Here is a 14,456-nt window from a genome sequence, read left to right on the forward strand (position 1 = left end):
TTCCTGATCAAGGTTATGTTAAGTAAAGCTTCTTCTGCCTGAAACCCAGATACCACTGTGTGTGTAAACACTGGCTGTGTCTGGGTTCCATTTATTTACACACAGCTACTAATAAATAAAGGAAGATGAAAGGAAGACAAGGATAGGTCTTGGAGACTTCAACTCATTTGAGCCCAGCTCTGCCACTTAGTAATTATGAAAGCCACCTATGCCTAAAACCCTCTGTTTCCTTGCCTCTAAAGTGGGGATAATTATGAATACTTTCAAGTTTGTCATTAGGATTACGTGAGATATTTATGGAAGGAGCAGTGCTTCCGACACCTAGTAGAGACATAATAGATGCTGACTGCTAACCATATATTACTTACGTACGCACACATATGTGTTAAAACCATCATACCATAATATGCCCAATGGTACTGCATCAGTGTTGCATAGTGACAGATGGTAGCTACACTTGTGGTAAGCACAGCATGGCGGAGTTGGCCAATCACTATGTTGTACATCTGAAACTAATGTAACATTGTGTGTCCACTACACTTCAATTAAAAAAAAAATACATCATGTTGAATTGAATCTCAAACTTCCTTAGAACATATAAATGAGAACTTTGGCAAGAGAAACCAAAACAGGATATTAATTGATGAATTTATTATTGGCTTCTCTAGACATGGGTCTGTACACTTTTTAAATACATTAAAACACCCTAATAAAAATCTATCCTTTTAAAAAGCTAACCATGTCTGTAAGTCCTCTGGATTACTGGTAGCTTTTCTACTTTGGTTAATTCTCCTCTTGACTCCCTATTTTATTCGAAGGACGCAAACATATACCCAATACAAAATGTTTGAGTTACCTCAGATACTTGGTTGTTCAGAGAAATGAAAGAAAAACCTTCCAAAGTGATTTCCTTTGGGAGGGTCTTACTTTATGCTCACTCCTATAAGTTCCTCTTATCTCTAGGTATGTGGGTATGGGTCACAATGCATTCCTCAACATATTAAAAAAAAGCGCCATGTCCTTTCCTCATTTATCATGAAGGTCCAATGAAACCATTACAGTCCAATATGAACAAACCCATCCTCCCCCTAGAAATAGGCAACCTTCCCATTTAAGCTGCTTGCAAAAGAGAAAGAATGCAAAGCATTCAGAAAATCTGAAATACACAGTCAGAAACTAAAATGAAACTTTATGCAGTAGTAAAAAAACCAGATGTTAAATGGTCACTGATGTGCAGCAAAAGGAACGTCTGGGGAAATTATTAACAGACAGAGACCTGTTGGATCCTATACTTTTTCTACTATAGCACTACTCAGCGGGGCTCCATTGCTCAGCAACATGCAGTGTTTGCCAACGGTCTCCTTCATCTGCTGACCACAGACAAACGAGGCCTGTCTGGCCAAATGTAACTTCAGAAGTCACTGGCTTACCACAGTAGTTCATGAACTTGTCAACAATCCCTATATCATCCAATCATTTCACTTTGGACTTCATGGTTTTTGGTGTGTTGCCTCTGACCTCTGGAACACCTTTCTCTCTTCTCCATTCAGAAACAACCTCCTTGGCCTTCCAAGTCTCTCACAGCTCCACTATGCCCAAGATGCCATCCTTGAGAATCAGTGCTACTTATGACATGGCAGTTTTTGACACTTCGAGTACATGAGGCCGTGGCCTAGTGCATAGCCCCAAAGGGAACAAATTCAGAGACGTGCTGACTAGCTGTTGTCCCAGCTTGCTGGGCATCCCAAACTAGCACCTGGGTCAGTCCCATAGCTGACTCCCTGGGCCTAACAAAGTAGCTGAGAAACTAGAGCGGAATGGTGGCTTGACTTGTTTTTTCCATGGAAGATATGCTATGGCTACTAGGGTCCTGAAGATATGGGACAGTGCTCTTCCCTCTCCCAGTCCAGAAAAGCTGTGAAATCCCTTCCCAAAAGCAACAGGGACTATTAGGAGAGTCCAGAAATAAGCAAACCCATTTGGCTTTAGCCCAAATTAATAAAAACCTATCCATCCCATTACCAGTTACATCTGTCTTACCATCCTTTTGTTAAACAGAACATGTTAAGTATGGTTCACAGATGGTATGACAATACTAGATACACAGTCCTTTCTAATTTTTAAATGCCTTTACAAATAGGACTTGAGGGGTACCTGGGTGGCTCAGTCAGTTAAGCATCTGACTTCGGCTCAGCTCATGATCTCATGGTTCCTGAGTTTGAGCCCCACATCGGCTCTGTACTGCTGACAGCTAAGAGCCTGGAGCCTGCTTGTGATTCTGTGTCTCCTTCTCTCTCTGCCTCCCCACACCTCTCACAAATAAATAAACATTACAAAATTAAAAAAAAAAAAAAAGAAGTAGGACTTGTGACAAGAAACATGCAAACCTATGATCGTGGAGAAAGAATAATGACCTAACATATACTCTTGACAAAAGAGCTAAAGACAAATTTCAGTAAGAGCACTCACAGGCCCACTCCATTCCCCTGCCCAATACACACACAAGTAGTTAAAAGCAAAATAAAGCAAATATCTAATAAAAATGGCTTCAGAAAGTAGGAATGATCAATCTGTAATACAGCCCCCAACGATACAGTCAAGAAACAGATCTTCTTCTTTTTCACTTTTATCTAATACCATGAGTTTTCTCTCCATACCTGAAAGTAAGAACTATAAGGGGGGCAGGGGGGGATGGGGGGGATTCAAAGAAATTAGTGCAAGTTTTCTTGATCATCTAATGAGGAGTTCAAAGATACACAAAGGAAGACACAAACAGGAAGTGGCAGATGTTATCAGTCTCAATTGTACAACTGTCAGTATTAAATCTAGTTGCCTACAGCTGAGAGCAGTGTTCAGTTACAAATAAAATCAGTGTCTGAAGTTTATGAGGCTAAAGCTGGCACTCGCCAAAAATCAACAGGCCAACTTAAATAGAATATTAAGTAGATTTCCAACTGCCTCCTTAGAATTCTGCATGGGTATGTAATACGCACTTCAGTATGGTCAAAACAGGACTCTGCCTCCCTCTCCCTCCTGGCTTTCCCACCTCCATGGGAAAAGCACCATCATTTATGCCAGCTAAAGAGGATATGCAAACTAAAAGCTCGCTAGCTTTGATTCCTCCTTCTATTTCCTATACCCAAACCATGAGCAAGATCTGTAGGCTCTACTTGTAAAACACATCCACGTCTATCTACTCCTGCTCCTTCCTGCCACCACTCTGGTCAAGACCACCAGGATCTCTAATATGGATTATCACAGTAGTCTCCAGTATGGTCTCCCTTTTTTTCCTCATCTCCTACAATACCCTATTCTCCATTATACAACATACATCATGATGCACTCAGCTTAAACCTTCCAACAGCTCCCTAGTAGACACAGACTGAAGTCCAAATCTTTGAGATGGCGAACACAAACCTCCATCTCTAGCCTTGCCTGCAATCCCAAATCATATCCCCTCCCCCACCTCCGTGTTCTCCCCAGCACTTACTGTCTCTCTATCCCTGGAAGACCCAATCACTCCTGCCTAGGGCAGCCACATGTGCTGCCTCCTCGCTGGAAATATTCTGCTTCTAGATGTTGCACGGCTGTCCTTTCCTGACATTCAGGCTTCGGCTCAAACATTGTCTGTTTAATTAGGCCTTCAGTGATACCAATTTCAGTTAACCCCACCAGGACACTGCCCAGTCATCTTTCACTTCACCGATTTCATTTATAGTACTTGTTGTCACCATCTAACATTCTGATTCATCAATTTGCTTATTTATTCCCTGTGGCCCCTTATTTGTGTTAAGTGCCATGGCACAGGAACCTTGTCTCTCATTTATCAGTGGGTTCTCCAGCAACAAAACGGTGCCTAGCACATAACAATACCGTATAAATGCCATAGAATTAATAAATGTGGGATGTTTATACACTCATCCTATGGTTTTTCAGAAGTTATTGAGACTGATGTTAAGAGGCTCACCCAGACGGGATACCTGCACGCTTGCCAATGTTTAGCGTGTGAACACCCGATCCAGTTGTAGAGATGATTGAGTTCTGAAACAGATCCTGTCTAGACAGATGGCTCAAGCCTTTGCTTCCTTTTGCATTGGCTTAAAGGGCAACGAGATTGTCAGCCTGTTGAGAAAAAGCCAAACCACGCAAAACTGGACGCTATGGACATTTATATTAATGTTGTTGAAGTGCTACCCTTTCCTATAAAAACGCCAATTACTGTGTGAGCTCATACATGCATCTCCTCACAGAGGCCAAAAAAAAAAGGGGGGGGGATTTATTTACAAAACAGAGGTGGTACATTAAAGGGAGCTGTCTCGGCAGCATTTAAATGACCTCATCTTCTGTTGGAACCAAAAATAATATTTCACAATAGCATCTTTTCCCCAAATGTGAGAAGAAACATCATCCAACTAGAATTTTACTGCAGTAAGTGGTCTGGCTCTAGTTGCAAACTTAGATTCTGAGACTGTTTGCTTATCCCTTCTTATTTAGAATGATCAGTAAGAAATGATGTGTGATATGTCAGGGTTGAAGTTCCTGAGGTAGCAGACCAAAATGCTCAGTTTATAGGTGAGAAAACAGAAGCTCAGAGAAAGAACATGGCAGCTTGAAGGCCACAGAGTTGGGGAAGGAAGAACTAGGGCTGGAACATAGTATCCCATCTCTCAGACCTGGAGCTCTTTTTTAAAAAATATTTATTCATTTTTGAGAGAGAGAGAGAGAGAGAGTGTGCATGTGATTTGGGGAGGGGCAGAGAGAAGGGGACAGGGGATCTGAAGGAAGCTCTGCACTGACAACAGAGAGTCTGATGCTGGGCTTGAACTCATGAACCACAAGATCATGACCTGAGCTGAAGTCAGACACTTACCTGACTGAGCCACCCAGGTGCCCCTTAGGCCTGGAGCTCTTGGGTGCTTTCATTAATAAATGGGCACAGAACACCTGCAGGTGCAAGGCACTGAGCCAGGACACAAAGACAAATAAGGTCCTTGCCCTTAAAGTCTACTGGGGACACAACAAGCCCTATGGCAACTGGAATATGTGGGATTCATGCATTGATCAAGATAAGGAGGGGATAATGCAGGAGCCCAAAGAGGAGATGCTTAAAGATGGTACAGGTGGGGGGGGTCCCCAGAAGCCTCCTAGAGGAGTGTGTCCCCCAGAAATGGAAGACGCTAAGCTACATGGGGGAGGGGAGAAGAAACAGAATGGTGAGAGCGGCAGCTGCAAAGGCTCACAGGAGATAGGGTAGCCTTTTGGGAAAAAATGTGGCTAATTCAGTCTAAACTGAGGAGGAAGAAAGCAGTGAGAGATGAAGGCAAAAAGTTAAGCAGGGATCAGAGAGTGAAAGGCCTCGTGTGCTTTGTCAAGCTAAGGTGTTCAGATATTACCCTGAGGGTAAAGTGGACCCATCCAAAGGGCTTAAGCTGCAGTGTGTGTGAGCAGGTACATGCATGACTGATGGAGTCTCTTTAGAAAGGTCCCTCTGGCTGCTGTGGGGACAGCAGATGACAGGAAGACACTGGACACGGATGGGTAGCAGACTACTATGACCACCCACATGGGAAACGAAAGCAGCTTGGTCCAGACCTATAGCCATAGAAGTGGGAGTGGGAGAGAGAAGTGGGGTGAGGAGGGAGACCCTACAGGGAGCCAGAGTTGATAGGATTTGGTGTTCGACTGGACATGGGGAAGGAAGAGGCCAGTATTTCAGTTGACTCCAGGATGCCAACTGTCCCAATTTCCTGGCATGGGACTGTCAGTACAAAACCACGGAAAGTTATAGACAAACCAGGTGAGTAACTGCTAGCTGAAACTCAGGTTTCTGGCTTGGGCGACTTTGAGAGTGATGGGACCTGGAACATTGGAGCCAGCTGGGTGGGAAAATGATGCATCGATGTGAAATATCTAAGATGGGAGACCTACTGCAGGTAGGTGGTAGAAAGCTTGGGGCGGGGGCGCTCAGGAGAGAGGTAAAGGAGCAGACACGGACTTAGGAGACATTACCACATAGAAGGATAGACGTTCACCCATTGCTTACTAGAATAGGATCATCCTCATGCTGTCTCTGCTTGATGCAAACATAAAACTACCCAGGAGATGTCCTGGATGTGATTCTCCTCAGTTACCTTTTCCTGCAGATTCAGACCTGGGGCAGCCTTCCTGAGGTCTCTGCAGACCACTTGCACTGAACCACTCAGCCTTCCTGAGGTCTCTGCTGAAGGTCTAGGGAAGAGTTCGGATACTCTATAGGGTGAATTACAAGTGTTAGGGTGAGACCACAAATGGACCCACAGACACACATGCCAACTATGAAGAAACTTGCCTGACTGGTAAATGGTAGGGTTCTTTTTCTCCCTATTATGTGACTAAGTTGTACTTATTTTTACCATGCTGCATTACAAAAATACACATTTGTAGTAAACAGGCTTGCAAGAACTGTTCCCTTGGATGAATAATGATCTTCACTAGACAGGGAGTAAGGAACTCTGAACTCATTTCTAAAACTGCTTATCTATGTCCTAGGAGATTCTAACGTTTTAGACAATGGGCCCAACTTTTATAATTTAAAAAATTAATCTGGTTGCATATGTCTTATTATGTGTTAATATTTTATAGAAACATATGTTTTTTTAAAAGAAGATATTTACTAGATAAAATGTTTCCTACAGCTCTGTTAAAGGAAAAGAGGGTATAAAAATAAAGACAGAAGATTTATTTTTATGTAACAAATAACAGTCTGTGAAAAGAAGCATCTCACAAATAAAAATGGTCTGAATGATTATAAACCTATTCTGTAATTTATTCTTTGTAGATTTATATTAAATCATTAATAAAGCAGAAACAGAACAATGCTGACATGTTTAATCTCCCATTATTCAAATGGAATAGAATTTTTTGCCCCAAGGGTTTAAGAGGTAAATGCCTAATTTTTGTTTTTTCTGGAAATTCCATTTTAGCATGATTTTGGGCTCATCCTGGAGTAAAAATAAAAATCCGCTCAGCCCAAGAACCTACACCACCTTCTGTGATGGTCTACTGGTTCCAATCTGGATGTTGGGGAAGCAGTGAAGATCTACTTCTTGCCAACTCTATCAATCCTGGGTAAATGCATTGAATGATGATGCTTCTTGGTTTGAAAAGGGTCCTAAAAGATATTCATGCCTAAAAGGGTGTATGGCCCATTCCAACTTTCTAAGATGTAAAGTATAACCCAGGGTCAACATTCAATCTATAGATTATGGGCAGTTGTGAAGAATGCAAAGTCCAGATGGCAGATCTCTCCTTTCTATAGGCATGTGGCTTTAAAAAAAATGTCCTAAAGGCAATAGATTTTGTTGTTTTTTTTTTAAATCACCATTTCATTTATATCTTCTTTGACATTTGATCTTGAGTGCAAAAACCAGGCAAAGGAAGTCTGATATGTGTAGTCTTCAAATAGTCTAATCCAGAAATTCACTTTTATGTTACTGCTTTTAGTTAAGTTTAGCAGAGAGGGGCACCTGGGTGGCTCAAGTTGGTTAAGTGTCCGACTTGGGCTCAGGTCAAGATCTTGCGGTTCGTGGGTTTGAGCCCCATGTCAGGCTCTGCGCTGACAGCTTAGAACTTGGAGCCTGCTTCAGATTCTACGTCTTCCTCTCTCTTTGCACACCACCCCCCCCACTCTTGCTCTGTTTCTGTCTCTGTCATAAACAAACAAACAAAAAAAAAAGGTTAGCAGAGAATGAGTAGCCTCTTAAAAGTTTTTTTTTTTTTTCTTTTAAAGTCATTTCCAAATTATTTCTACTGTGTCCTAGGCCAAATGAAAGCCTATTCTTTGGAATATATGTGAGATTTAGTCTCTTTTGCTAACTTAAACCTTCAAAATGATTAAGCTAACCAACACTCCCTAACTTACTCATCCTCAGCTTTCTGTGTATTCATAATCTAATCATTAGGAGAAAAAGTCATATCCAAATATAGTACTCATCAGAAAGAAACAAATTATAATCTTTTTATTGTCCTTAATTTGGGGGGTCCACATTATAATCTTTTTATTGACCTTAATTCTTTTTTGAGGAGAACCATAAAGTTGGTAGAAAATCATTGATAGAGACATTACTTTTTTCTTCTCCTTTATTTACAATTCTATCTACAAATCATGCCTCCTTTGGGTAAGGCTTTATGAAGACCACCCAGATACTCAAAATGAAGGAACATGGTTCCTTGAGAGAGGGATTATTTTGATTCCTCTAATCCCATTATACAGATTGGCTATGATTGGAGAAATACGCATGAAATAGCCTTTCTAGAAATTAGACTCATTCCCAGGGTACCATTTCAGCAGTATGCAAAGCTGAACTTGATGCTTCTTATCTTCCCAACTTTCTCTTTCATCCTTAAGGGGTGTCTCCTACAGGGACTCAGAGAGGAAACCAATCAGAAACAACATAGCAAGTTACTGCTTCTTTAGGAACCCACAGGCATATCTGCCAAGAAGATTCTTGGAAGGAACGTGCTTGCCCTAAAGAAATATAATTTCATAAGAGAATGTTGGCTACAATGGAGGAGAAAATTTGAAGCTAGAAGTGGACCTGTTACCACTCAGAGTATACCACATCTGCTTTGCCTTTAGGTAAGACCAACCCTGACCATCACAGCTGGATATCATAGTATCAGAGATATCTGTGAAATTTCCCCCAACTTCACTGGAATTCAGCAACGTAATAACACAAACCCATAAAAATATCACTGGTTTTGAAGTGTTAAAAATAAAAGCAGATGTTTCCCTGAGTGTTGAACATCCTTCCTGTGTAATACTGAGGACTGAATGTTTGAATGTTTTTGCTATCAATTGCCACCAGGAATTCTTGGCCTCACTAGTGGCAATTCCACTGGTGACAGTAGTGATAAATAATGATGCAGTTCGAGTACTTTATCTGGGCCTCAGACGACTCAAATTATACCACAGAAGGGCTTGAATTTTCCACTTAGGATCACTCAACTAGCTCTTTATTTAAGTGGATGAAATGATTTGGATTTTTTGTTGTTGTTATTGTTATGTCCTCTGATCATTTGTCTTACTAAATGTGTTGGCTTCTAAATACAAGGCCATCTTAGATAGATTTTCTGAGCCTTAAAAGCTATTTCAACAGTACTTTGTTTGAAATTCAGGTTCGATAAGCAAACAAAAGCTTACCCGTGCCAGGCAGTCACTTGATTGGAAGTCTGTCTTCCCAGATTTTGAGAAGCGACGTTTGTCATTGCTTGTAGGTAGAGCAGCATCTGTCTTTGGAATTCTATGCTCTGTCCCTCTGTCTGCTTCTGACTTGTCTAGATGGGATCCAGCCAGCTCCTTCAGAGATTCCGGGCCATTTTCTAGCTCAAAAGCATGGCCATTGCCAAGTTCAGGGTCTGGGCCGTTGTCCGGCTCAGAGATGGGGTCATTGTCCAACTCACAGCCAGTACTGCTCTTGGGTTCTTCAGTGGCTTTGTGGGTAGAAGGCCTGGAAATGACCCCAAACTTTCTTGCTCTTTTTCCCTTTTTCACAGTTTGGTCACCCAGCTCCAAGGTTGGCGTCTCTCCTGGTTCAGAGCTGTTGGTACCGTTGCCATTATACGGAGAGTGAACTTTGTGCTTGAAGCGGCGCAGCATGATCAGGTAGATAAAGCCGCCATTCCAGCACTGCTCAGCCAGGTAACTGCAACACACACAGAAATGCCGGATGAAACCCTCACACCATCCATCTCGACCAGCGCATCGGGCAGACGCATTCAGCAGCACCCGCGGAACCCGTGTGATTAACAACCTGGTGAAGCAACAGAGGTACTAAGCTTCCCAAAGAGGCTCAATGCTCAGTTCATTCTTTTAATCTACATAATTGTTGATGCTAAAAATAACCCCCAAGCAAACCAAAATCCCCACGAGCTAGAAATTACTAATGAAAAAAACCCTAGAGTAGGTAATTAGAAATGGAGTTTTCTATTCACAGAGCCAATCCTTACATATGACTACAAAAACAATAATTCTCCATTCCCTCAACAATTTCTTACATCAGAATTATGCTAGCCTCCCATTCATCTAGTTAAAAAAACAAATTTAAATTAAAAAAATTTTTTTTAATTTTTATTCATTTTTGAGAGACAGAGAGAGACAGAACACTAGCGGGGTAAGGGCAGAGAGAGAGCGGACACAGAATCTGAAGCAGGATCCAGGCTCTGAGTGCGGGCTTGCACTCGTTAACCGCGAGATCATGACTTAAGCCAAAGTTGGACAATTAACCGACCGAGCCACCCAGGCGCCCCGCAAACTTAAATTTTTTTAAGTAAACTCTACGTCCAATGTGGGGCTTGAACTCACAACCCAGATATCAAGAGTGGCATGCTCTACTGATTGAGCCAGCCAGACGCCCCACCATTCATATAGTTTTGATGTCATTACTCTGCAAGTTCCCAAGGTAAAGAATAGATAAACTGAGAGACATGTAAAGTTCTGCTCTTAGGATGAAAATATCAATTGCACAATAACAAGAATCACTGCCTCACAGCATTCCAGTGAAAACAGATACTGAGTTGGGGGTGGAGAGGTGTTGGCTGGAATTAAGACACAACTGGTAATAAGCATTGAAAAGTGTGTGCTGCATTAAATGAGCATCAAGTCCACTTCTTTTTTTTTTTTTTTTCAACGTTTTTTATTTATTTTTGGGACAGAGAGAGACAGAGCATGAACGGGGGAGGGGCAGAGAGAGAGGGAGACACAGAATCGGAAACAGGCTCCAGGCTCCGAGCCATCAGCCCAGAGCCTGACGCGGGGCTCGAACTCACGGACCGCGAGATCATGACCTGGCTGAAGTCGGACGCTTAACCGACTGCGCCACCCAGGCGCCCCTCAAGTCCACTTCTTGATAATGGTTCTAGTTTGGGTTGTTCCTGGCACACAAGGAGTGTCATTTTCAGTCTGGGTGTCACTTTGAGAGGACCCCCAATGAAAACCATGCAGACATGGGGTGACTAGGATACAGAAGGCTATTGGAAACTGTGTCAACCAGGAAAAGTGAAAGGGCAGGGATGTCCTCTTCAGGGATGCTTGGCTTGAGAGGGCAGAGGCTGGGCTCAGTTGCGTTTCATGTACTTGAGGGGTGCCAAACACTTAGAAGCAGGAAATAATATAAGTGAGATAATGCATGTGAAGCCTGACACACAATAACTACTCCAGATCTTAAGGAATAACAATAAATAGAACATCAAACAAGATAAGTAATTAGTGGTATTCAGGACCATGAAAGCTTTAGCAAAGAAAACACACTTGCTCAAAGTCAGGAAACTAGGCTGGGCTGGACCCTCTACTTATGCCACCCAAGATAAGGAAGCACAAACCCCAGATGGATCCAGGGAAACGCCTTCACCACTGGAATGTTGCCACATTCTACACATCACCTGATCACAAGCAAAGAATGTCAACCACCAAATCCTTAATGTGTTGGACTGCTTCTGGCCTTCATGTGCCTACAAAGGGTTGCCCACATCCTCAATAAATGAGAAACAGAACATTTTCAAGTATACCAAGCTGCTCCTCCTCCAGGCTTGAAGCTCAGACTTGAGAGCTGGGATAGTCAGTTTACAGGAAGGGGTCGCGTCCATAACGACAGTTGCGTCCATAACCAGTTGCGTTTGAAATGTACTAAATTCTGGGACAAAGGCATATATTACCCATACCTAATGGTCAGGTTAATGCAATGACAATGCCAGTCTCCATGAAGAGCAGAATAATTCTGAATTTTTGCCATGGAGTAGAGTGAACAAGAGAGATGGGTCCTTAAACAACCACCAAAGCTAATAAAAACTTTCTTTGATCCTGGGCTATAAAACATGGTAATGAACTTACACATAAAAACCAGGTAGATAAAAGGTACCATATAGACCTCAGGTTGTACTGTGAAATATAATGAGATGAAGAGGTGTAAAGAGAGGTCCACTAGAGTCTGGAAAATGAAAATTAAACTTGGTTCTCAGTATAATTTCTCTATAATGTTTAAATTTCATTCTTTGAATTGTGTATCTTTTTCACACTGGAAAAATTTTTGTAAAGATATAAGATCTTCAGGGTAGTTATTAGCCAGACTGTAAGGGTTTCTTTGAGCAAATCACTACTATTAATGCAAGACATATGTCAGATGTTATGAAAAACAGCATAAGGTAGTAAAAACAGGACCACGGGGAAAGTCAGACACTCAAGTCTTCATTCTGGCTTTGGCCCAACCATGTAAAAACAATGGTAATGATACCAAATTTCCATCAACCTATGTATGAATGGATAGACAAAATGTAGTATATCCCTATAATGGAATATTATTTGGCAATAACAGGAATGAAGTATATGTCATAACTTAAGCTTGAAAACATTATGCTAGGTAAAAGATGCCAGACCACAAAAGGCCATGTCATTCCATTTATACGACATGTCCAGAATGGGCAAGTCCATAGAGACAGGAAGTGGATTAGTGGTCACCAGGAGTAGGGAGAAGGGAGAATTGGGACTGCTTACAGAGTTTTTGGGGACGATGGAAATGTTCTCAAATTAGATACTGGTGATGGTTGCACAACACAGTGAATATACTCACTGAATTGTATACTTTAAAATAGTGAATTTTCTGTTATATGAATTAGGTCTCAATTTAAAAAAATAACAGCAAATATAATAATTCTTGCCAAGTTTTGAATTGCTTTTTTTTTTTTTAAAGCAGGTTCCATGCCTAGTGTGGAGCCCAATGCAGGGCTTGAACTCACAACCCTGAGATCAAGACCTGAGCTGAGATTGAAAGTTGGACACAACCAACTGAGCCACCAAGGTGCCCCAGAGTTACTTCTTAGAGTATGTGCTCCTTAAGAACACCCTTTGCAAGAGAAGAAACTGAGGCTTAGAAATATTAATATGCCCCAGTTCACCTAAATGTCAAGTGCTGGACTGAGGCCCTCTTGCTTCTCAAACCCATGCTATGTCCACTGTGCTGCTGTGCTGTCTCAATTACTCTAGTGTCCTTGTCTGTAACACGAGGGTGTTAAAATAGGTCATCTCCAAGTTGCTTTCGCATGTTCAGAACTGTGAATGCTAGTTTCTTGGGAAGGCTTCTAGAGATCAAAGGTGCAGGCCATCCCCAAAGTATTGATCCAGTGCCAAAGACAAAACAGAACCCTGGAAAAACAAACATTCCCTTTTTTTTTTTTTTTTAACGTTTATTTATTTTTGAGACAGAGAGAGACAGCATGAACGGGGGAGGGTCAGGGAGAGAGGGAGACACAGAATCCTAAACAGGCTCCAGGCTCTGAGCCATCAGCACAGAGCCTGACGCGGGGCTTGAACTCACGAACCGTGAGATCATGACCTGAGCCGAAGTCAGACGCTTAACCGACTGAGCCACCCAGGCGCCCCCAAACATTCCTTTTATGTCCAAGGTGTCCTAGGTCTCCTGGACATTAACTATCAACCTGAAAAAGATATCACCTGGAGAGGCAATTCCTTTTGGGATTCTATCTTTTGTATTAAGCTCTGGACAATTAGATGGGTTCTGTGCAGAAACCTTCTTTTCAGTACCAAAAAGGCTGGCTCACTGAGTCAGAGTATAGGATCTTGGAAATCTCTACTCTCAGAAGCTCCAAGAATCTTGGGAGGTTTATTCCTTCTGCAGGGTCCATACTCAACAAAATTACAAAGCAAGAGTTTATCTTTAGTTTGGCACCATGTCCTCATCCCCTCCTGACTTCCTAATAATAAATAAGGCTCTGACACTTTCAAGGAACTGTATGACAGGTTATTTTATTCCTTCCTGGACACTGAATCTTCTAAGGTCATCCCGAAGACAAAGTGTAATGAATCAACTACGGACGCTACAGCAAGTTGGTGAGAAAGACTGTTAGGCTGGGGGTAGTTTTCTTAGAGTTCTTCCATCCACCTTGTATGTAATGCCTCCATATTCCCTATCCATCTGTACTGAAATGACTCACCAAACTTTTCCAGTGCCTTTCTAGCTAACTCATATGTCCAAATCCCTTTTCAGTTCAAAAGGATTCCTACCCACCATGAGAATCTTTAAACTTCAAAGTTAGTCTTTGAGAAAGAAGAAATGGAATATAATCCTGGTCCAGAAAAATAAGTCTCCTCTTCAGTAATTTTTTGGTTTCTTCCCCAAATTTGAAACTGTCCTCTGACATATAAAATTATTGATTAAATTAATTTGATTTTGACCATCCCAGGATGGCCTTAAGATAAATGAGGAAAGACAAGCATATCCAGAAATGAAGTTCTAAATTCTAGCCTAGAATCCTCCCTGTGGAATGTATTGAGGTTCCTCACTTCACTTGGCCTTTCCAAACACCTTTTGTAACTTAATCCCTTCTACCTCCCTTTCCTCTCAAAAAGTGCTTTATAATAAATAAAATAAAATAAAATAAAATAAAATAAAATAAAATAAAATAAA

The 14,456-nt window shown here is 41.7% G+C and overlaps 1 protein-coding gene across 3 annotated transcripts in view; it reads right to left on the minus strand.

Moving 5' to 3' along the window:
* Positions 1 to 14,456, minus strand: part of PDZD2 (PDZ domain containing 2) — a 363,661-nt gene that overhangs the window by 90,784 nt on the left and 258,421 nt on the right. For all 3 annotated transcript variants that reach the window (XM_049648230.1, XM_049648231.1, XM_049648233.1), the window contains one exon: positions 9,182 to 9,683. In XM_049648230.1, the coding sequence (XP_049504187.1) occupies positions 9,182 to 9,683 (502 nt within the window). The remainder of the gene's footprint in view (positions 1 to 9,181; positions 9,684 to 14,456) is intronic.

Source organism: Panthera uncia (genome assembly GCF_023721935.1).
Source record: "Panthera uncia isolate 11264 chromosome A1 unlocalized genomic scaffold, Puncia_PCG_1.0 HiC_scaffold_17, whole genome shotgun sequence".
Taxonomy (NCBI): Eukaryota; Metazoa; Chordata; class Mammalia; order Carnivora; family Felidae; genus Panthera; species Panthera uncia.